The sequence below is a fragment of the Colletotrichum karsti genome (assembly GCF_011947395.1).
Source record: "Colletotrichum karsti strain CkLH20 chromosome Unknown Scaffold4, whole genome shotgun sequence".
In the NCBI taxonomy this organism is placed as follows: domain Eukaryota; kingdom Fungi; phylum Ascomycota; class Sordariomycetes; order Glomerellales; family Glomerellaceae; genus Colletotrichum; species Colletotrichum karsti.
In genome coordinates, this window is record NW_024065904.1 from 408,828 (window position 1) to 429,793 (window position 20,966).

Here is a 20,966-nt window from a genome sequence, read left to right on the forward strand (position 1 = left end):
TTTGAAGGCAGTAACAGACATCTCCCTGCGCGGATCGAATATAGACACACGTCAAGTCAAGAGGAAAGCGTTGATAACGGGTTTAAAATAGCATAAATCTAATCTAGAAGCACTCCTTTCGCATCCAGAACTGTTTTTCCTTGTCGATCAACGCAAGAGACGTTTCACCGAGCCGCTTTCTAAGTTTGTCAAATAGTTGACCGAGAATGTCTGAGTAGATCGGGAATGCTATCATGACATCATGCTGGTCCGACGGGGTCGGATCGTTAACCACCGGCCAGTCGTCTTCTGAAGCGGCATGTCCGATCTTGGCCTTTAGATTGTCCATCAACACCCGCACCTGATGAAGTTCGTTGAGTAATATCAACACAGTCCTGGAGCTTCTTGACCCATCGGCCGGATAGTCGCCGAATGCAGATTCTGGCACCGTTGCGGACCAAGACGAGTTGGTCGATGATGCTGATAGAACATTGTCTCCCGGCTCGTCGACAGCACGGGTGTCAACAATCTGGGCTGCCTTGGCGTAAAGATCGACCAGCTTAGACGTGACAAGACAAATAATGACCAGAAAATAGTCATCTTCAGACCCGGGACCGAAGTCTTGTAGCAGTTCGCTGACTTTGAGCGTCACCTCTTTGCACTTGTCCACGAGCGCGTCGGCGCGGCATCGAGGTTCCGGTGGACAGTCGCTGGATAGTAACATGGTCGTCTCTATGCGACAAAGCTGTGCCATGAGCCGCAAGGCAGTGTTGATTCGCTGGGGCTTTTGCTGAGACGGAACCTCAAGTTGAAGAATGTCGAAATCCTCCTGGAAATTCTGTTTATCCGCTATGCAGTACGAGCCCGAGCTGTCGTTGCTAGTTCTGGATCGTTTTCGTCCGCCCGGATCGCGGTCAGGCTGGTGGTCTTGTTGCGCCCACAACAGCACGTCGTTCTGAATCATAGCATGGTCCTCGGAGGCCGGAGTCTCGCGTGAGGCGATCGAACGAGTATTCAGCTGGAGGACACAATCGGCTGTAGTCTCGGAGGTCTGTTGACTTTCCGTGGAGAGCTGATGTGTGAATGGGAAATCGAGACTGGATGGCAGCAACGACAGATAGTCCTGGCTGCTACAGGGCACCATCTCCATATCGAGTGGTCCCCATTGCGGTAGGAGGGACGAGGGCGGAGCAGGATCCGTTGGATTATCGTTGGCAGTGACGTGGGATAATGTCGTGGCAGAAGTCGGTGAAGTTGTGCTTCCCGCAGTCGTCTGTTGCTGCTGAGACTGTTGGGAGTCTGGTCGAGGGCGGGATTTCCTGCCAGTCTTTTGGACAGCCAGATATTCACATGCTATGCCTCGCTGTGTGCACCGGGTGCAGCGCGGCTTCTCTTTGGAACACTTGATCTTGGAGTCCGCACAGGCTTTGCAGCTCTCTCGGAACCGGACTGCCGATTGCTCGGCCATGACCGCGTCTCAGAGCGGATGTCGGCCGATGACGAGTAGTTTGGAATGGCCGAAGGAACGACGGAACGGAGCGCAAAGGAGTGTGGCAGAGTAGCTGAAGATTTCTCAGCAACCTAGGTAGGGAGAGAATTCTGCCCGTGACCCAAGCAACTATCTAGGAACTTAAACAATCTCGCAAAAATATATACAACGCCTCCCGATAACATGTTGAACGAGTGCTTCGGCTCAGCGAGGGGTAGGTTGAAGGGAGCACGACTCGCCGCACCGCTGTTCGCTTGTCACTCAGCAGCAGCTAGCCTTCTCTCTGTTACTTTGATGCAACAATACGCCTTAAACCCAAGTTCCCATTCTCATGATTGAGTTTCTGGCGACATTTGGTTTGGCACGCAAAGCAATCCTTACCTGGCGAAATATATGGAGGCGATTCAGAAATGAACCGACCAGGGGGCCTACATCTGCAGGTTGTTTCCAGCGAGCCAAACAGCGCGCTGGTATCCGGGGCGTGCCTATGTGTCCGAGCAGGGATAAGCAGCAGGACGGCGATGAGGCCGGTGACCCCGTGTCTGCAAGGGTTTCTCATACCCTGGCTTCCTGCGCAGTAAAAGACCCTGAAGAGTCTGGTTCCACTTACTCCTCGGAGGAAAGACATCGTCTTTTAAACAGAAGCCGGGGAAAACTAAACTTTATAACTTGCCTTAGTCATGTATTCGTACATGCAGCCGGCGGAAGACAGCCGCGGGCCGCTCCCGATCCCTCTCGCTTACTAGCGGCGATGACGCGAATCGGGTGCGGAGCCCGTCGTCTCCGCGTAAAGGTCGAAGGGGGCGGATGTTTTCTGCAATGTGCACCTCAGTTGACAACGCACCAGAACTCGAACCATCTCCTCCTTACCCTATTCTATCGTCCCAACTCAGCTCCTGCCAAGACCCCTGCCGATCAAGGACTTTTGACATGCTCACCGGCGGCTGGTTTGCCTGCCTACTGATATCCCTGCTCAAGTCTGCCCGAGCCTGCCGGTGGCCGCGCCGCAGGTGGCCCATCAGCTCGCGCCGAGTCTCGCCGGCGCTTGCAGTCAACAAAAACACAAACACGGAACCGAAGACGACGCCGAGTAGGCATATCTGCCCACGTAGCCTATCAACCCCTGAGCGTGACTCACCTCAGTCATGAACTCGGGTTTCCTTCAACCTCGTGCTACCGGGATGGAAGATACGGCATGCGCGCTCGCCGAACAGCGCGGCGAGGAAGACTGGTCAGGCATAACCAACCAAAGGGTGCGGAAAAAGTTGCAGAACAGGCTTAACAAACGACTATGTGAGTGTGTGACGCGCTACAAGAAGGGTCGCAGGACCCTCCACAGTCAGACCACTTCGGCGCTAAACAGATTGCAGCAAGGCAGAGGAAGAGATCACGTCGCTGCGCCGAGTCTGCGCGCGCCCTTGACCTCCCCGAAGCCGCATCCCTCAATACTGCTCACACCGCAGATATGGAACTATGCGCGGTGACTTTGGAGGCCTCTTACTGGGGTGGCGAAGACCCGACATTCAACTACTCTTCGCGAGACGACATTACGGAGAAACGAGCCTTTCTTACCCGATTCGCCGAGCAAGCGTTGCTTAGTTATGCGATGGGCAGCCCTCGTCCCGACCATTATATGAGGCTTTTGCAGCTTAACATTATCAACGGCTTGACGAACAACGCCGCCGCGCTGGGGTTCAGCTTCGACTGGCTCATCTGTGAATCCGTCTCACCCTTCGGGCATGACAGCCAGAACTCCAAGGCAGGTACCGTACAGGGACTGTCTGTGCCTCCTAGTCTTGCGCCTACGAACATGCAGTTGGGGATAAAGCACCACCCGTGGCTCGATCTCTTTCCTCTACCTCGACTACGGGACAACCTTTTGGTTGCCGTTCTGAGCATGACCGTCGAGGAGGAAGAGGAGCTCTTTAGCTATATCATAGGATCGGCCGGGGGGAAGGCAGAATGGGCTGGACTCGTTGTCTGGGGTGAGCCGTGGGATCCCCGGAACTGGGAGGTCACTCCTCCTTTCCTGCATAGGTGGGGGTTTTTATTGCGAGGATGCTCGGAACTGATGCATTCTACGAACTACTGGAGGGGCCGGCGAGGCGAGAAGTCGATGGGGAACCCCAAATGTAACTGAGATGCAGCCAGACTGGAGGTCCGGTTTGTCTCCGCGACGTTTCTGGAGACAAATGGAAGCGAGAAGAACTAACGAACTCGTTGTTTGTATGCATCCATACAATGACGGATTCTCTATCTATGTCATTCTGCGCAACAAAGAAAGAAAAGAAATTGACCATGTTTAATATATCGATTCTAGATAACTTGGTCCTCTCATCTTCGACAACAGGAGAACAAATCCACTGGTCTGTGACTGGAACTTGTGGCAGAGACGATTGCGCTATTGAGAGCCACGAGGAGGAAGGCCGAGCAATTGTGACCACGATGGCTTAAAGGCGACCCTCCAGGACGTCACTCCAATCCTCATCGCGAAAATACTCGACCAGTGAGCTCGTCTTGATGCCTAGTTCTGCCGGCGTCTTGACCTTGGCATTGCCCCCAGTGTACCCGAACTCCGCAAAGAACCGAAGATCGTCCACGATCGTGGTCTTGTACGCATCGGGGACATACCGGACGTATTCCTCCTCCGAAACGTCTCTGACAGTCGTCTGTACCCCCAGCGTGCGACCCCACAGAGCCGCATAGTCCCGTTTGGAAATTATTTCGGTAGCACCCAATACATCCGTGCCAGGGGGGTGGTGAAGGATGAGCGCCTCGACGAAAGCACCCGTGTCCCGTGTGGCAACCACCTCGGGGTTGGCATCGTGCGGTCCTGACACCTCCAAGTTCACGTACTCGAACGTGCCGTCCGGCTGCTTGTGCGGTCGAAAAGCAGCAATATCTCTCCACGTCTCTTGAAAGATCCCCAGGGTGACGGTGCTCAGGACAAAGCTCAGATGAGCACGCATATATCTCTCAGCACCGGCCTTGGAGTCGAACTCGTACGAATGCTTGTACTTGCCGCCACTAATCAGCTGGACGGCGGGCAGTGTTGAAAAGACGAACCTCTCCAGAGTAGAGAGAACGACGGGATCGAGAGCCGCCACGGCCAAGTTGATACCCTGGGCCTCTTCCAAGTCTCCGGCGAACTCCTCGAACGACCTCCCGGCTGCCTTGGCCTTTTCCTGCAAAGCGGCATCCTCGACGACCCGGGCGTAGTTCGCCGCCCAATCGGTGACGGCAAAGATGGCGTGAGCTCCTGAGAAGGCAATTCTCAGCGAGTCTAAATCATCGTAGTCGCCCTTGATGACCTCGACCCCACGGCCTGCCCAGTACTTTGCCTTGGCAGAGTCGGGCTTGCGTGTGAGCCCGCGTACGTGCCAGTCGGGGTGGGAGAGAAAACGGCTTGCGACAGAGCCGCCCTGAATAAGCGGTCAATACAAGGCGCAGACAGGGAGGTGAGGCACGATGTTGTCTCTTACCTGCGTACCAGTGACGCCAAGTACGGTAATGAGCTTTTTCATCATGGGTGATTGTTTCGATTCCGTGTTGATTGCAGGCGATGCGGACTGCACTGTTGGTCGGAAAGCCCTCTGGTCTTTATGCTCAGAGACGTCTCTCTCCTCCACCGCGAGATGCCATTGATCACAAATCTCGACCCCAACGGACACGTCAAGTTCCAGTGGCCGCTCATCGTCATAGCCAACCTCACGCGGACGGCAAAAGCGGTTTCTCAGAGTACTTGTGCCCGCCCCCAAAAGGCCAAGACATAATTCATTTAAGTGCTGCTGCGCCTGGCTGACACAGTGCTTGCTTGAAGAAGGAAATAAGCACTGTGTCAGCCAGGTGCGTCGAGTGTTCGTCTTACCAATCGGGAAATGATGCAATTCGGGAATAATATTGGATGCCCGTGAGCGTGAGACAGCTGCCTCGTCTCGCCAAGAGAGGCAGAAACAGTTAAGAGCAAAATCGGACTGGAATGGTATAGATCGCCTACCCTTTGGGCCATCGTCTAAATAAATCCTGCTCTGATATGATCGACAGGTTAGAGTTTTGCTAAACCTCAATCGGCGAAAACGTCGGCGCTGGACGGGCGTATCGTATCATTTTTGAGTGGTCAACATGAGGGACTTATGCAGGGTTCTTGGCGCAGATGAACTTGACAATGGCCATCAATTTGAACGTCGCAAGACGTATTCAAGCTGAGCAGCTGGTTGGCTGCTCTCTTTGACAATTCAGACGTCTTTCGAGTGCGCTAATTCGCGTTGATCCCTGGATAATTGACAGCACGAAAATACGCGCTCGAAATGTTCAAATGAATGTTGAATGCAGTGGTGTTGAGGTTTGCTATTCCACTAAGGTAAGGTACGTAACATTCTCAAAAGACCCTGTCCCATGCCAAGAGCTGGGCATACGACGGCAACGCCCGGCCTGGTGCGGCATAAGCTTGCCAATGAACGGTATCAGTCATCCGGTGCTGTCAGACTGCTCCGGCACACCGGCTTGATCATCCGGTGGTACTCTGTCAAGACCGCAGCATCTGCCAAGCAACGACTCTTCCGTACGCGGTAACTATTTAACTGGTGCCCACGGTTCCGCATCTGCCCACCGGTCTAGAACCAGACCCGCACTGCCAGGCTGGCGGTAGCCGGCTTCCAGCTGCTTCTCGTAGCTTATGAGACGGAGCCTCTCTGACTCCCTGGGTGTCATCCACAGGTACACCTCTACGCCGACCACATGAAGTAGAAGACAGATCCACAGCTAAAGTAACACCAAGTTAGGCATATCCACTTTCAACAGATCGGGAAGGTTTCTGCGGCTCACCATTGTACCGAATCCGATAGTGATGCTCGAACCCAGCTCCTCCAACCTCTCTGGATTCTCCACTGCCCTGACGACCACGTGCTTCCAACGGTCCAAAGTTCCATTGGGGAAAAGGCAGTTCGGATAGTTGGAACTCGGAAACTCCATGCCGTAGTTGCCATAGAGAAAGTTGATCTCGTCACACATCCAGATGGAAAAGTAGCCTCCGATTCTGGTTATGATTGGGGTGGCGGCAAGATTGATCAGACGGGCTGTGATGGTGATTCCCATGTAAAACATTGTCCGCAGCATCCAAGCCCGATGCTGGTCAATCTGCTTCCGACGAATGTTCCACCACGCCAAGACAATCCCGACAGTGGTCATGATACCCATGAGTGTCTCGACCGTCTGTGTGTTCGCCCGATGGCCGCCTTGCTTGTGGCGGATGACGACGAACGCTGAAAAATTGCTTATGAGGCATAATAGCAGCACGACATAGCCATTGATGCGGTGAAAGGAGAGAAACTTGTGTCGGATCACGGGTGTGAACTGGAAGACCATGAGGACACCAGCAGGCAGCACACTAGCTAGGTGGATGAGCATCCCGTAGCGGTAGTGGCCATCGCGGAAATAGTACCAATAGCCTGGTACCAACGCGAAGTCACGCTTGAAATGGCCGTCGTAATCCAGGTCTTTGAGGCGGGAAAGAGAAAATCCCAACATCCCGCCTGCGAAGATCACCCCTATACAACTACATGTCAGAAGTGATTGAAGTGGTCAGCTGCAATGACTTACAGAGAGGAAAGTTGTATCCATGATTAAATCCGAAGAACTTGTACACCTTGGCATATCTGGCTCGGTGTCCTGTGGAAGTCTCCTTTCTCTCTGGCGGTAGAACCGAGGTGTTGCTATGGAGTTCATCTTCTGATTTCGTCATGGTGAACAAAGAGGTGAATAGAGGTACTCGTCAAACAGAAATCACAATTAAGGTTGAGGACAGGCTATCCAGAGGGTCTAGAGCAGACGCACAGCGAGATATAGTAGATGTCGAAGGGAAACCGTCTTGCAGCATTTACTGAGACTTTATTAATGGCTTTGTGGGAACTATATTCATCGGTGCGAAAGTTCATTGTCATCAGACTGATTAATGAATTGAAGCCGCTGATTACCGAGACGAAAGAAAGAAATGGCATGACAATTATGGAGAAAGTTAATTCAAGCATTCCACGCCCTGTTTTCGACCCTGTCCCTTCGTTGTCTGTTCATGATACTGTGGCTTAGTCAACTAACCATCGGCACTCCGGACTTACTCTGGCTAGATACAAGTATGTCTGGCAACAAAGATCTGCAAAACCGCGCCAAGACCCCGAAACTGCCCGAGAATGATCAGTATTCGGTCTGGGCAATGCGGAGTCTTGTTCTTGATATCCGAGATTGGAAATCAGCGGTTTTCAGTTGGTGAAGGACTGTGTCATGGATGCTTTGCTGATTATCTGTTTCGCCAAAATCGGTTTGAGGATCGAATGCCAGTAGTTTCGATTTACAACCTATCCGTGAAAGCGACTAAGCTATCCGATGACAGGATCTGGAACACATTGGAATCCAGAAAGAATCACTAATGGTCGGCGTCCATGCCAACTTCAAAAACAGAGAAGCCGGGCTGTAAGTAGCAACATAACTCAGAAGGAGCAAAATCGACACTCTCCTAGACGTAGTATACTCAAGCAAATTGGCCCTTCAAGGCGGACTTTCGTGCGTAAGCACAATCGCCATGCGTGCTGTTTCTGTCGCCGATCCCGTGCGTGATCAGCAGATATTCTCACCACCAGACAATCGAGGATGCCTTTTCTGTCTATGGAAACTGTTCCCCTTGCCTTTGAACCGTTGGTACAATAAGATCACACTGCATTGGGAGGCAGTTGTTATGAAAAGCATCCATATGAATGTCTTCATCCTAGTTTCTCTTCGTTCGCCTTTCGTCAGATCTAAACAAAAGGCAAGACCGAATGGAGAAAATGAGAAACCAATGTTCCCATCGAAATTTCAACATTGAGATCCTCAACTGTTAGCTATGGGTGACTCTGTGCATTTGCTGAAGCCTGCTTTGGTATTTGCTGATAGCCACGGCCTTGCCTTTTGACATGCTAACTTGGAACGCTCAAGCAACCTAGGTATGTGTCCAACACAAGATACATACACCGTCATACTGACGTTGCACTACGTTCCGTAGGGGTTCAATGACTGGAAAAACAGAAACGTAGTCAAGACATGCTTGAAACAATAGTATCGAGAATTTATTGTTACTGCACCAGTACAATAACCATTAAGCTGGCTTGGTGAATTAGAGTGCTCCCAAGCCAGGGCAAGAAACCAACTGATTGTCCTTCCAACCATTCCAGAATGAAAACGAAGATAACTACGCAACATGAAGAGAAAAAGGGGTTTAGCAAGACACTCATGGCCTCTTGACTGGACGACTCCAGGTCCTTCTCACCACCGCAGGCCCTTGATGTAAGAGCTGTTCAGGCGGTTCCTTTGGCTGCATGACAACTGCCTAGGCGCCTAGCTTTGAAAACTTCAACAAGGTCAGTATACTTCCGGAGTCTCAAATGCATGGGATACACATACTCCAAGTAGTGGCGAAAGAAGGGCTGTGATGCCACTTGCCACAATCACCATGATGTAATTCTTGTTCATCGCTTCGACAATGGTAGCCGCGAGCTGGGCCTGAACGTCAGCGGAGAAGCTCCGCCATACGGGACTACTCGCGCCTGCGAGAATTGACTTGGGGTCCCCAGTGAATCCCGGTGGCAGTACAGGAGCGAGATATCTAGCCCCCAGGTTCTGGAAGATGCTGCCACCGGCGGAGGGAAAGAAAGTGATGCCGATGCATTGGATAAGGCTGAGGACTCCAATAGCGTTGAATGCATCCTCGGGGGCGACGACGTCCGAGACACACCCGAGGGCTGTGAGCATGAAACATCCGCCGCCGATACCCAATAGAACGCTGTATCCGTAAATCGCCGACACATCCGTGTCAACGGACACCGTATACATGAGAGCACCTCCCGCAACAGCCAGCAGACTACCAATGAGGAACCAAGGCGTGTAGTAGCCCCATTTCGATATGAGCCAGCCGCTGAGAATGGAAACGGTAGCAATCATGAACACGAAGGGCAGCAGCTTGATAGCAGCTTCAACCGGCGACTCGCCCCTCGCAAACTGAAAGTACAGGGGCATGTAGTAGATGGGAATGTATACAGCCGATGCTGCGGCGAACGTGGCGAACTGCAGGATGCCCAGTTTGAAGTTGCGAAGCAGGTGACTGGGGTACAGTCTATCCTCCTTGCTGACAAAGGGGAAAAACTTGTGTGATAAGATGAACGCGACGGAGAGAACGCCAACAAACACCCATAGGATGATCATGCTGTAGGAATCCCATTCGAACACGGTCCCACCGAAGGTAATGGCCATGAAGAAGGAGACACACCAGCCTGTCCATAGGGTCAGTCCGAGCCAGTCGATTGCGTTCATTCTCTCCTTGACAGATCGGTCTTTCCCAAAGTTGATAGACGGGAGGATAAAGAGCAGGATCGGTGCGACGAGAGCGAAAATGATGAGGTTGATGTAGAAGCCCCATCGCCATCCGACGGAGCTTTCTGCAAATCCTCCGCCGATCTGATGATGCGAAGTTAGCGAGTTGGAGGAGACATGGAACGACGCGCCGCATATTGAGACTCACCACTGGGCCCAAGACGGTACCAATACCCCAAACGGGCGATATCAGAGCAACGTATATAGGCCGCTCCTTAGAGGTTGGGACGACGGTAAAGAAGGTCAAAGAGCCAACGTAAATACCACAGCCGCCAATGCCCGCGATAGCACGGCCGACGATGAGGGAGTTCATAGTGGGGGCAGCACCGGAGATGGCACTGCCGACCTCGAACAGGACGACATAGGTGAAGTAGAGCCATTTGAGGTCGAACAAGCCGTAGACCTTGGATTGAATCAGGGCGAGCGCTGTAGCCGGCAAAGCGTACGCGGTGGCGAGCCACGGAAACTTTTCGAATTCGCCGAGGGACGCGATGATGTTCGGCTGGATATCCGCCACGACCGTGGTGTCAAGGGCGAACAGAAACACACAGGAAAGGATGGCGCCAACGGTCAAAGCCCATTTGATACCGCGAATCTGGCGCTGTTCCTCAGGTCCTGTCTGGTCTGTGGCATCTACTGCGTTTTCGGCGCTGGTGGTGGTACTATCGGCGGGTAAGGCTGGCTGGGAGTTCCCTGTGGTAGAGCTGCTGGGAGCGTCGACGGGTTTTTCTTGGCTGCTCATCTTGACGTTTGCGCTGATGCAGCGCAGCAAAGATAGCCGCTGATGTGTTCTGCAAGCGTCGGAAGGGAGCTGAAGAATCAAAGACTAACAGTACTGAAGTGAGGTGAACAGAACATGGATACTTGATGAGAGTTGGAAGACAAGTCCCAGGAGGCGTTTTAACCATGATCAAAACTAGGGGAATGTCATTGGTGTACAATACATATTTTCCATTCCTATGACGCTCTCGAATTCTGATTTCTAATGGCACAATGATCAGGTTCCCGCAATATCTTACTCCAATAGCAGCGATTGCGTTGCGCGCCAAGCCATGTTAATAGCCGCACGGAGCCTCTGCGCATGGCGACCCTTAGATACGAACCCCTTTTCAAATCCCTATGATGAGAAATCCATACAAATAAAGAACAATACGTTTTGGCGGTATTCGATTTGGAGAGAATCAGTAGCAGATGTGGGTTCGTCACAAGACGCATCACGGCCTTACTGAGCTGTGTGTTAGAGGCCAACTGGGCCATTTGCTGCACAGTAACTCGGAGAGCCAAGAAAGAAGGGTTCAGCTTATTTCGCTAATGCAATCGACTGACAATCCCGGTTCCGCAACCTTGGCAAACGACTAAATCGTCGGCAGGGTGGGATTGGGTGGATCTGGAGATCCCAGTCCACAAAAGCAACATGTTGTGTCTAGGCGTCTGACAAATGCGGACTGAAGCCTACCTTTCGGGGTCCATATCGGGATAGGCGTCATGCAATTGACTGACCTTGCATTGCAATCCACTGACCTTACCTATGAGGGTTGACCGGGTACTTATGGATCCTTTCCACCGTAGCATTCCGGCGTTGGCCGGCTGTTTAGACGGCTAGGTATTCCGGAGGAACCACAAAAGATCGGTCTCAAGATTCTCACCGGCCGAGACTGTCTGATTGTCTCCAGTCCGAAGTATACCCCGAGCCGGTGCAGATCTATTAGGCCGCATATTCTGGGATCAGACGGGAGCGAACATGTCCGCAGCTTTTCGGCGGCAAGGAGGGAGTGAAACGCTGCGATAGATGCCGAGGAGGAGACAACAATGACCAACTAGATGATACGACGGAGGCGTTTCAGTTGTCACTCTAGGTAAGTCGGGATCCTATCCCGGACTGGAGCCTCAGCTTTGTCCCGATGGATGTCATGAGCGTCAAAGGTCGCCCTGCAAGGCATTTCTGGCAGATACATTATATACCATCTTATCCAAATGCGCCGGTGGAAATCTTTCGATCTCAAATGCATGCCTCCAAATTCTCTTTAGCTGACGAAGACTTTCCTCACTATCAATTGACTGATCTTGCACCATGGTTCATACTCTGTCAACCGCCTCCCTTCACCGAGTTAAGGACTGGGTTGTTGTGGGTAAGTGACGACCATTTGAGCCTGATAATCACTCTTGACGCTAAGCCGACAAACCAGTAACGGGTGGAGGCACCGGAATCGGACTGAGTACGATCGCAACTTCTCGAGACCTCCTGAGACATCGTGGAAGCGGCACTCGCGCAGCCATGCGTCCTGTCACACGCCAGCACAGTTGGCCCGCTAACGTCTTTATCAAGTGTACGCCCAAACCCTGGCAACAAATGGAGCCAAAGTTTACATCGCCGGCCGACGTCAAGAAGTGTTGGAAAAGAGTGCCCGTATCCACGGATCTCCAGACAAGGTTGGCCCTGATGGGGGTCAAATTATCCCTTTCCACCTAGACGTCACCGATAAGGACAGCATCAAGAGGGCAGTGGATCATGTAGCTGAGATTGAGGGCTACGTCAACCTGTAAGTCGATCTTGCTCCGGCCAGATGTATGAATCCAAAGATTCAGAGAGGAACTGACAAAATGGACAGGCTAGTGAACAACGCTGGAGTCTGGACAACCAAACCAGAAGCAGGGCCGGAAGATGGACCCGATAAGTTCGGCAGTTCCATGTTTGAGCAGTCCATTGATCTTTGGCAGAAAGGTATAACAAAATCCAGAAATCTTGGAGGTTTGAAAATCATTCAGCTGACTTTTCTGTGAATCAAAAGCCTTCCTCATTAATGCGACGTCGATTTACTTTGTGACCGCCGCGTTCCTCCCACTCCTAGCCAAGTCTGTTCATAGCCCCATCGGGAAGCTGGGTAGTGTCATCAACACAACCTCGAACAGTGCACAACTACGAATGTACTTAGCATTCCCCCATTTACCAAGCTCACATTGCGGACATATACTAACACTATCAAGGTCCGAAGGTTCACAGCTTGCCTACAACGTAAGTTTACAAACACATTGACACCAATCCTCAGAGCTGACAGAACACCTAGGTTAGCAAGGCTGCGTCTCTACACATGACCCGTCAACTAGCCTTCGATTTCAGTCACGAGAACATCAAAGTCCGCGTAAATGGAATTGCACCAGGTGAGAAGACGTGATCAAAACGCGATCAGTTTGCAACACCGAGAAATTGGACATTCATGGCTAACAAGACTACTCAGGGTGGTTTCCCTCCGAGATGACGACTGGATCATCCAACGAAGAGAACGAGAGTATGGCGCAAGAGGATACAACATTTCAAAAAGAAATGGTCGACATCGGTGCCAGAGTCCCGCCTGGGCGTATGGGTAGGGCGGAGGATCTCGCAAGCGTGAGTTGAGAGAAGGACCATTTTTCCATATCCGGCTGACGAACTTACTAGGGACTTCTCACTCTGGCCACGAATGAATACATATGGGGCACGAACCTTGTGATCGATGGTGGCATTTTGCAGAGTGTGGCCGGTGACATATGAACACGTGCCTTTTTGGTGGACGGTTTTACAGCGGAATCGTTCTGCCTGGGAATGAATGATCTAGAGAAGGCCTTTGCGATCGGCTATGACCCTGACAATTCTGCGAGAAATATTGTCCCGAGTGCACCGAGGTAGTCAGTATGGCTCCAAGATGTAGAGGCCAAATCACCTCCCAAAACCTGGGATTCCCAAAACTCGTGTATGCAGAAAAGATGTTCGTTCTCGACGGATGTTTTAAAATCCAAACACTTTTTCATATGTCACTCGAAGCTAGCAGTATCACCGTCGTCACAAAAAAGGCTACAAAATGGCTCAACGGGATAGAAAGCGCGAGAGATACTCACGACGTCGATGTGGTCGCCAGACTAGTAAGAATGTACTTTGTTCTTCGCCGCAAAGCTAAGACTCTGTTTGTGCGAAAGATGGATGTGACGGCAAGAATGGAAGGCCGGGTTGAGCGACTGGAGATGGTCTAGATTTTGCAAAACGGCGGTCACCATCTCACACGGGATCTCTCTGATAAAAGGCATTGACAGCTCTCGAAGTAACTGGAAAGTTGCAGAAGGAATGAACATGGGGCTAATGGACGTTTGTAGGACGAGCACAGCTGACAGCTGACGACATAAGATTTGGCTCTTGCCTCTATAAGACACAAGCTTGATAAGTTTGGTGAAGAATTCGTCGCACACCATAACTTTGAGTCGACATAAGTTGTGTGAGATACTCTTCGCGTTAGTAACAGGCACTGATGAGAGATCCAGATCGTTGAGCCGCGGGTTGAGGGCCACTGTTGGTCCATCTCAAGCAGACAGCACCGCCACATTAGGTATCCATACATGCGGTGCATCCACCTTCATCTGCAGGAATTACTGGGTGTTGTTCGCTTCCAATCACATCGAAATGATCACATGACAGACTCATGCAGGCATTGCCGCCGAATACCCCTCCAGTGTCAGCACCGCCCCGCTCAACATCCCTCTGAAATCTTCCGGTCTCATGAATCCGATTTCAATTTCACACGCCCATCTGTATCTGGATGCTCATATTCCTCATCTTCTTTTCAAGGTCTAGAGAATTATGGCGGCCGAGAGTGTAGGCTTGGCGGCCTCGGTTGGCGGTCTCGTATCGTTGGGCTTGCAAATCGCCGGTGGCATTCTCAAGTACGTCGACGCCTTTGAGAGCCGCCAGGATGACCTCGAATTCGTCAGAACCAACAGTGAAGCACTCAAAGCAACTTTGCGGGTCATTGAGACATGGGCAAACTCACCAGGGCAGGGTCCAGAGGCCATCGCTGCGGCGACGAGAAGCATGCAGCTGTTCGAGATGGAGCTCTGCAATGTCAAAGCATTGCATGACGAGCTTGCTGATCTCGACGGTCCGGATTGGACATCTCGACTAGCCAATAAGAAGAAGAAGCTGACATATGCATTCAGCCGGCCAAAGATTCAGGGTCTTGGTCAGCGATTGCAAAAGGCTACCAACGCTTTGCAACTTACTCTGAATGGCTTGGGCCTGTAAGTTCCCGGATAGAATTTCGTGGTGTGTTGAATCCTGACATCTGAAAAGGCAGACTCTGAGGCATCATACAGACAGAATGGTGGCAGTAGAGACGTCTTCTCAGGCTGTTGCCTCTCAAACAGTACTCATTCGCTCGGAGATAGCGGCTGTCCAAATGCCCATGGCCGTTATGAACGACCGTTTGCATTCACTGCAAGGCGGTGTTAATGCTGCTACTCAGCTTCTGGTTTCCCAGTATGAGTTACTCTCAGATCAAATTGGAGAAAGCAACGACAATGGTCATGAAACAAAAGACCTTATGCAGCAAATGATACGCCTCCAGCTGAAGCAAGAGGAGGAAACGAACAAGAGGCATCAAGAGCTTGCCGAAAGATTTGCTGGTTTCATTGATCAAGTACAGCAAAGCTACCAGCCAAGTCTCACTAGAAAAGCTGCATCTTGCAAGCTAGCTGGCGAGCCGGCCTTTCTGAAGGAAATGAATGATGCGATCCGACCATTGCAGCAATTTAGTGGTCAGACCACGACGCCAGACATGCCAGTTCATGCCTCACATATTAGTCCCGGGCCCCCATTCTCTCTTCGGGGCCACGATTCGGTAACGTGGCGAGCTTGTACTTGTCCTCGTCTACAGAATGTGAAGGAGAGGCGGAGGTTCGGGCTTGAATGGGAAACAACATCACACTGGCCAGATTGTCCAATGGCAGGAACCAACACTAAGAAGCAAGTCACACTGAACTTTAGGTACAACACCATCTCTCGCATTCTCAAGAAAGCTATCCATGCCTCTTTCGCGTGGACATGTGGGGCCGGGGGCTTTAGTATCAGCCCGAGCTTCAACTGCAATCCCACTGTGGATATCAGTTGTGACCCAGCATTTCGCATTATGGCTTTGCTATATCATGGGCTCGAAGACTACCAGTCATCAGCCCGGGAGCTGGAAACCTTTGCAATCGGCTGTATGAGGAAGTTAGCCAAACTTCTTAACAGCGGAAAGGCGTATCCGACAGCCGTGACTATCTACAACGAGAGTTTGATGCACCGTGCCGTTGATAACGTAGGTATCTGAATGCGTTTCAAAGTGTTCTTCAGCGCTAATCAAGTTACAGTTCTATGTAGCGCAGATGAACCGTCCGTATTACGATGCAGAGTCAAATTTGGCAAATATCCTCATTGAACTCATTCAAATGTTGCTTTCGTACGGTGTTGCGGCATTCACTTATGACACACTCGGTTAGCATGGCCATTTTCGAATACAAAGAGTCGCTAATAAGCCGCAGAATGTTCTCCGCTAGCAAGAGTCCAACCGTTTATACTTGAGCAGGAACCGGTCCAGGCGCTCGTAAACATCCTGATGCAGGCGGACTCAGAAAGCCGTCTGGCGTTCTCGGATGTCTCTACCATGTACAACACCATGGGGTGGGTCCGTCTCACAGTGGGTGTAAGGCGGCAATATCGAGTCTCCTCTGATTTCGCAGAAGGTAAGATATACGATTGTCGACATTGGCGTTCTTCCTAACACTAAACAGCTTTCGGATGTGGCCTTCTGAGCCTGGCCGTGATTAATAATGACGTCGAGGAGGTTCATCGTATCCTCCACTGCGCCCCAGGGACGATAACAGAGAAAGACAAATACGGGCAAACTCCGCTTCATCTGGCAGCTTTATGGTCAAACCCGGACATCTTGGAAGTTCTCCTGCAAAGTGCGGATCAAAACGATGGTCTTCTCCGACAACGTGACACCGGCGGCCTTACGGCATTTGAAGCTGCAATCTTACACAGCTCGGAAAGTTGCACCTGCAATACAGATGATATCGACGGCGAATGCACCAGCTGTTCCTCCATAGACCTATGGATCGACACTGAGTGTGGCATTCGGATGCATAACTTGGCCCAAAGCGATCATGCACCCAAATTGTGGCGTATCTTATCAACTGCTTCTCAAGCTGCGCGGCATAAATACGTCTCGTTGATGAAGAAGAGGTGGAATTCTATAAGACGAAACGCACAATCAAGTTCGCATACTTCACCAAGCTGTTGTGGGCTAAAAGTGGTATGCAAGTCCACTGCGGTTCAACGAAGAAGTACGCTATGGACGCAACACGACGAATGTCAGCCCACGTCTGAGATTTCCGAAGACATGGGCTGGATCTTCAACGAAATTTCAGATTCAAAGCTCGCAGAATTGTTCTATTGTCATGGTTTCCAACCGACTCGATCATGCCTGACTGACTTACGAGGCAGCTATGAATTGGGCTATCGTGAACATGAAATGAATCCAGCTTATTTGGACTGGCTGGTCTCTCATGGCGTCGATTTAGGCTTTCGATTATCTAGTGGACCTCCACTACTCGAGGATTCTACAACTGTTGGGTTGGTTGGCGCGCACTTTGCTTTCTTTTTCATGTGCCTCGATCTAAACGCTGATCAAAAGTACAACCTTGTGCTGGAGAGTCTTGTTCCTTGGACGACATCCAATGTGGATCTCCTTGCAACAGTTTTGCGCCGGAATTTCACAGATGGATGCTCATGCTACTGCACAGAAGAGGGTTGCAGTCCATTTACGTGGATGATGAAAGGGGAAATATCCATGAGGGAGAAATACAGTCGCCAACAACGGCGTGCTGGTGAATATGCCAATGCCTTGGCATCTCATTACAGTCGATGTGGCTCAGAGATGACGATGCTTACCTACAAATCAGCCATCAGATACGCGACATTTATTGGGTTGAATTTGAGTCACACTTGTTGTGATGCAGAGGCTATATGCGTGTTCGGGGACGATTGGGCTGAGAGAGACGATGTGGATATTATAAATGACGAGCAAAACACGCTTCTGGAGAAACTGGAAGAGCTTATTATGGAATTTGAGGACAAGGCACTTGAATTCTTGGACACAGAGTTGAATGAGCAATGTTCATTCTCTCAATTCTGGCCTACGTATTGGCTACGTCGGATGGGTGAGGAAGTAGATAAGTTGGAGGGTGCAGATCTGTCAGAAGCAGAAAGGGAAGTTAACAGAAAGGCTGCAGAAGAAATCGGGGCCCGATTGGTGGACAATCGGGAAGATACGAAGAGGGTAAATCCTTATGACCGGGAGATTGATCTGAGGTACTGGCTCTACGAGCTGGATCAAATCTCACCAGAGTATAACGAGCCGTGGCCAGAAGCGGGACATCGAGTTTCGGAGTTACCTTAGAGCCTGTAAGTTAGCTCTGTTATGTCTCTGATCCTGGTGCGGGAGCTCAGCTTAAGCCCGAGATCCACATGGAGAGAATTCTGTTCATCGAGAACGATGCACCCAGTCAGTCCGAGTAGTTGTTGAAGAAGGGTCAATAGCATGAGAAACTATTTGTTACGAATCTCACATTTCTGAACGTCTACCAAGAAGTGAAACCACAGACCCCCTCGTAATCTTGAAGATTCACAATTTGCTTCAATAACATGGACAAGCCACGTCCTCATACGTCAGGGTAACCGGAAGGTATTGAAAGACCGCGGTGTCGGGCCTCCTATGCCAAGAAGGAGTGAACCTCGAACTTTCGTCATACGATCCACCCCCATTCAAAAGGAAAGTGGGAACCCGAATTGACATCTCGAATCTTTGCACGCCAATATTATCAATGATCGAACAGGAGAATCCGTTGGAACACGGGTCAGAGTCCTTGGCGCATCTGGCGTATTGACGCTGAGGCCAGACGCCTTGGTTCGACCACAAGAACAATACCTCGCCCCAATCGTTGGCGTAGGCATTAGTACCCGGTGTGCCAAGAATGTACGCTTGGGGCCCTGGGTATACGGTGGAAACAAGGTGTCCTTGTGTAGTCAGATAGAATATTTCGTTGGTGCCGTACTGGGAGTCGGGCTCTAGCCACCCGCTGTTCTGCCATGTCGGTGCCCAGCGGATGTACCTGCCCTCCGTCCAAGGATGACCATGAATCTTGAGTTTGAAGCACTTGTTCACGGTGGATGGCGGACAGGCAGTTTCCGTGGCAACGGTTGCGGCGGTAGCTGTCGCAATGCCGAGGTAGCGTATGAAGGTGGACGTAGACGTGACAGTCACGAACGGGGCTTGCTGATTTCGTGTAACAGTGCCAGTTACGGTGACCGTTCCGGCCGTTGCAGTTGTCGTGGCTGTGTAGGTGAGAGTTGTTGTACCGGTCGCGATTTGCTTGCATGCGAAGGAGATCTTAGTTGCGTCCCAGTTTCTCACCAAGTCGGGCGGGGGAACAGCGCGCTTGTCTACGCCGTCCGCTGTTGTCGTGGGTGTATTGTCTGAATCTCGCTTGTAGTTCAAGTACAAGAAGTTCACGGCTTTTGAGGTGTCCGTGACTGTCGTCGTTTGTGCAGCGAACGTCCGTGTGAAGTAACTGTCGAGACTTACACTCTTATGCTCGGTAACCGTCGCGGTGCTGAAGACAGTGGTGGTCACAAACGTCGTAGTCGTGGTGGGGACGGTGGATGTCTGAGTGGTGTAGGTGAAAGTCGAGGGCGGTCTGTAATTGATGTACTCCGTGCAGAAGGCCTGGCCAACCCGCCTCAGTGATGCCAGCTCATCGGGCGACGGGGTGATTCCTGGCACAAGCAAGCATTGCTTGGCGCTTCCCGCTGTTCCGGAGAACAGCACTGCGCTTCTTCCGGTACCAAAGCCGATAGTGTTGGCGCTGTAAACGTAATTGTTGACGGCCAGCTGGTTTGCCGGGCAGCTCGATGTGGTAGTGAAGGAGTATGTGGATTCGATACCAGCAACTGTCTGATCTGTGATGAACGGTTTGAGCTTGATCATGTCATAAATGTCGATCTCGATTTTGATGACCCATCGTATGAAAGGCTTCAGCTTGACCGCAGAACCCTGCCGGAACGAGGGAAAGGTGAACTCGACAGACGGCTTCCAGTTCCTCTGCGTCGTCACCCTGCTCTGGAGAATGTTTACGGTGGCGGCGGCATTAGACCAAGTGAAGCGAGCTCCGCCTGTGATGTCGACGCTTGAGTCTGTGGAGTACTCGATCCCGATACTGTAGAGGACTGCGGGGTTGATCCGGAACGCACCATCCATCTTGATAGGGCCAAGGTCCACCGGGTTGTAGTTGTGATTCCATATGCCGTCCCACGGCCCGTCTGACTGAAGCCGAACAACGGCATTCGCAACACCGGACATTCCGGGCGTAACGTCAGCTTGCTGAATTTGGACTACGCCGTTGGTGATGACTACAATGATCTTGCCGATGAATGAGATGGAGGATATTGAGAAGCCACAGTTGACACAAGACAAGACTTTGTTGCCTCCACCGTATTTCACAGCCTGTGAAATTGTTGGGTAGGTGATCAACCATGAGTAATTGAAGTCGTATGTCATCGTCTTGGTGACGACGTACGTGACGGTTTGACAGCCTCCAAAAAGACACTTGATCGCGTCGCGGGAATCGTAGATTGACTTCCCGGCGCACACCACACCAAGAAGGTCGCCCCCAGGAATGAGACCAACCAGCTCTCCCACAGTGTCGTCGCAAGCAATGTCCCAGCCATCAACCGCGCGTGCTTCCAGTCTTTTGTTGAGCCAGTCAGCCAGACGGTGAGCACGAAGTGCAGGCGTGTCTTGAGGATCATCACGTTGGTCCAGTCCCAGTAGCATTCGCCGGACAATTGTTGCGTTGGAGCTGGGCGGACAAACGTTTGCAGCAATTTGGTTCAGACCTTCGGTCGCCTTGGATGCCAAGTCTGCAGGCCTGCTGAGTCCGGCTTCTGTGAAGCCGTCCTCGGCTGCTTGCTGCCCAGCCAAATCATCTGGATTGTAGGGCGCGGCTGGGAGATCGCTACCCTTCAGGACCGGGACATGATAGGCGATGTTGTTGTTCTCGACTCTGATGCTATTGAGGAAGTAGTTGTATAGCTCCCTCGCAGCCGGCGTCAGGTCCTCTAGTCTTTCTGGAGGAGGTCGGTAACCAGTTGGACTGGCAGTGGCCGAGGTCGACGAAGTCGCAGACGACTCAGTCGATGAAGTCAAAGATGAAGTCTCAGTCGACGAAATTAAAGACGAAGTTCCAGTCGATGAAATCA

At 51.4% G+C, this 20,966-nt stretch overlaps 8 protein-coding genes across 8 annotated transcripts; 3 read left to right on the forward strand and 5 right to left on the reverse strand.

Moving 5' to 3' along the window:
• Window positions 1-103: 103 nt before the first annotated feature.
• Window positions 104-1,447, reverse strand: CkaCkLH20_01658 (uncharacterized protein; the record flags this gene model as incomplete). Its single annotated transcript, XM_038884377.1, has 1 exon — window positions 104-1,447. One exon carries the CDS (start codon window positions 1,445-1,447, stop codon window positions 104-106), a length of 1,344 nt encoding a protein of 447 aa, XP_038750077.1.
• A 1,166-nt stretch (window positions 1,448-2,613) lies between these two features.
• Window positions 2,614-3,608, forward strand: CkaCkLH20_01659 (uncharacterized protein; the record flags this gene model as incomplete). Its single annotated transcript, XM_038884378.1, has 2 exons — window positions 2,614-2,761; window positions 2,839-3,608. 2 exons carry the CDS (start codon window positions 2,614-2,616, stop codon window positions 3,606-3,608), a joined length of 918 nt encoding a protein of 305 aa, XP_038750078.1.
• Window positions 3,609-3,918: 310 nt separating this feature from the next.
• Window positions 3,919-4,995, reverse strand: CkaCkLH20_01660 (uncharacterized protein; the record flags this gene model as incomplete). Its single annotated transcript, XM_038884379.1, has 2 exons — window positions 3,919-4,890; window positions 4,951-4,995. The coding sequence occupies 2 exons, from the start codon at window positions 4,993-4,995 to the stop codon at window positions 3,919-3,921; spliced, it is 1,017 nt and encodes a 338-aa protein (XP_038750079.1).
• Window positions 4,996-5,935: 940 nt separating this feature from the next.
• CkaCkLH20_01661 (uncharacterized protein) lies at window positions 5,936-7,208 on the reverse strand (the record flags this gene model as incomplete). The annotated part of the gene is made up of 4 exons (XM_038884380.1): window positions 5,936-5,990; window positions 6,060-6,229; window positions 6,293-7,014; window positions 7,067-7,208. 4 exons carry the CDS (start codon window positions 7,206-7,208, stop codon window positions 5,936-5,938), a joined length of 1,089 nt encoding a protein of 362 aa, XP_038750080.1.
• Window positions 7,209-8,857: 1,649 nt separating this feature from the next.
• CkaCkLH20_01662 (uncharacterized protein) lies at window positions 8,858-10,607 on the reverse strand (the record flags this gene model as incomplete). The annotated part of the gene is made up of 2 exons (XM_038884381.1): window positions 8,858-9,949; window positions 10,014-10,607. The coding sequence occupies 2 exons, from the start codon at window positions 10,605-10,607 to the stop codon at window positions 8,858-8,860; spliced, it is 1,686 nt and encodes a 561-aa protein (XP_038750081.1).
• Window positions 10,608-11,936: 1,329 nt separating this feature from the next.
• CkaCkLH20_01663 (uncharacterized protein) lies at window positions 11,937-13,394 on the forward strand (the record flags this gene model as incomplete). Its single annotated transcript, XM_038884382.1, has 9 exons — window positions 11,937-11,994; window positions 12,052-12,081; window positions 12,192-12,405; window positions 12,475-12,587; window positions 12,655-12,790; window positions 12,851-12,878; window positions 12,931-13,024; window positions 13,102-13,250; window positions 13,302-13,394. 9 exons carry the CDS (start codon window positions 11,937-11,939, stop codon window positions 13,392-13,394), a joined length of 915 nt encoding a protein of 304 aa, XP_038750082.1.
• Window positions 13,395-14,471: 1,077 nt separating this feature from the next.
• CkaCkLH20_01664 (uncharacterized protein) lies at window positions 14,472-16,147 on the forward strand (the record flags this gene model as incomplete). The annotated part of the gene is made up of 3 exons (XM_038884383.1): window positions 14,472-14,908; window positions 15,900-15,966; window positions 16,019-16,147. 3 exons carry the CDS (start codon window positions 14,472-14,474, stop codon window positions 16,145-16,147), a joined length of 633 nt encoding a protein of 210 aa, XP_038750083.1.
• A 2,198-nt stretch (window positions 16,148-18,345) lies between these two features.
• CkaCkLH20_01665 (uncharacterized protein) lies at window positions 18,346-20,913 on the reverse strand (the record flags this gene model as incomplete). Its single annotated transcript, XM_038884384.1, has 1 exon — window positions 18,346-20,913. The coding sequence occupies one exon, from the start codon at window positions 20,911-20,913 to the stop codon at window positions 18,346-18,348; it is 2,568 nt and encodes an 855-aa protein (XP_038750084.1).
• Between the last annotated feature and the right edge of the window lie 53 nt (window positions 20,914-20,966).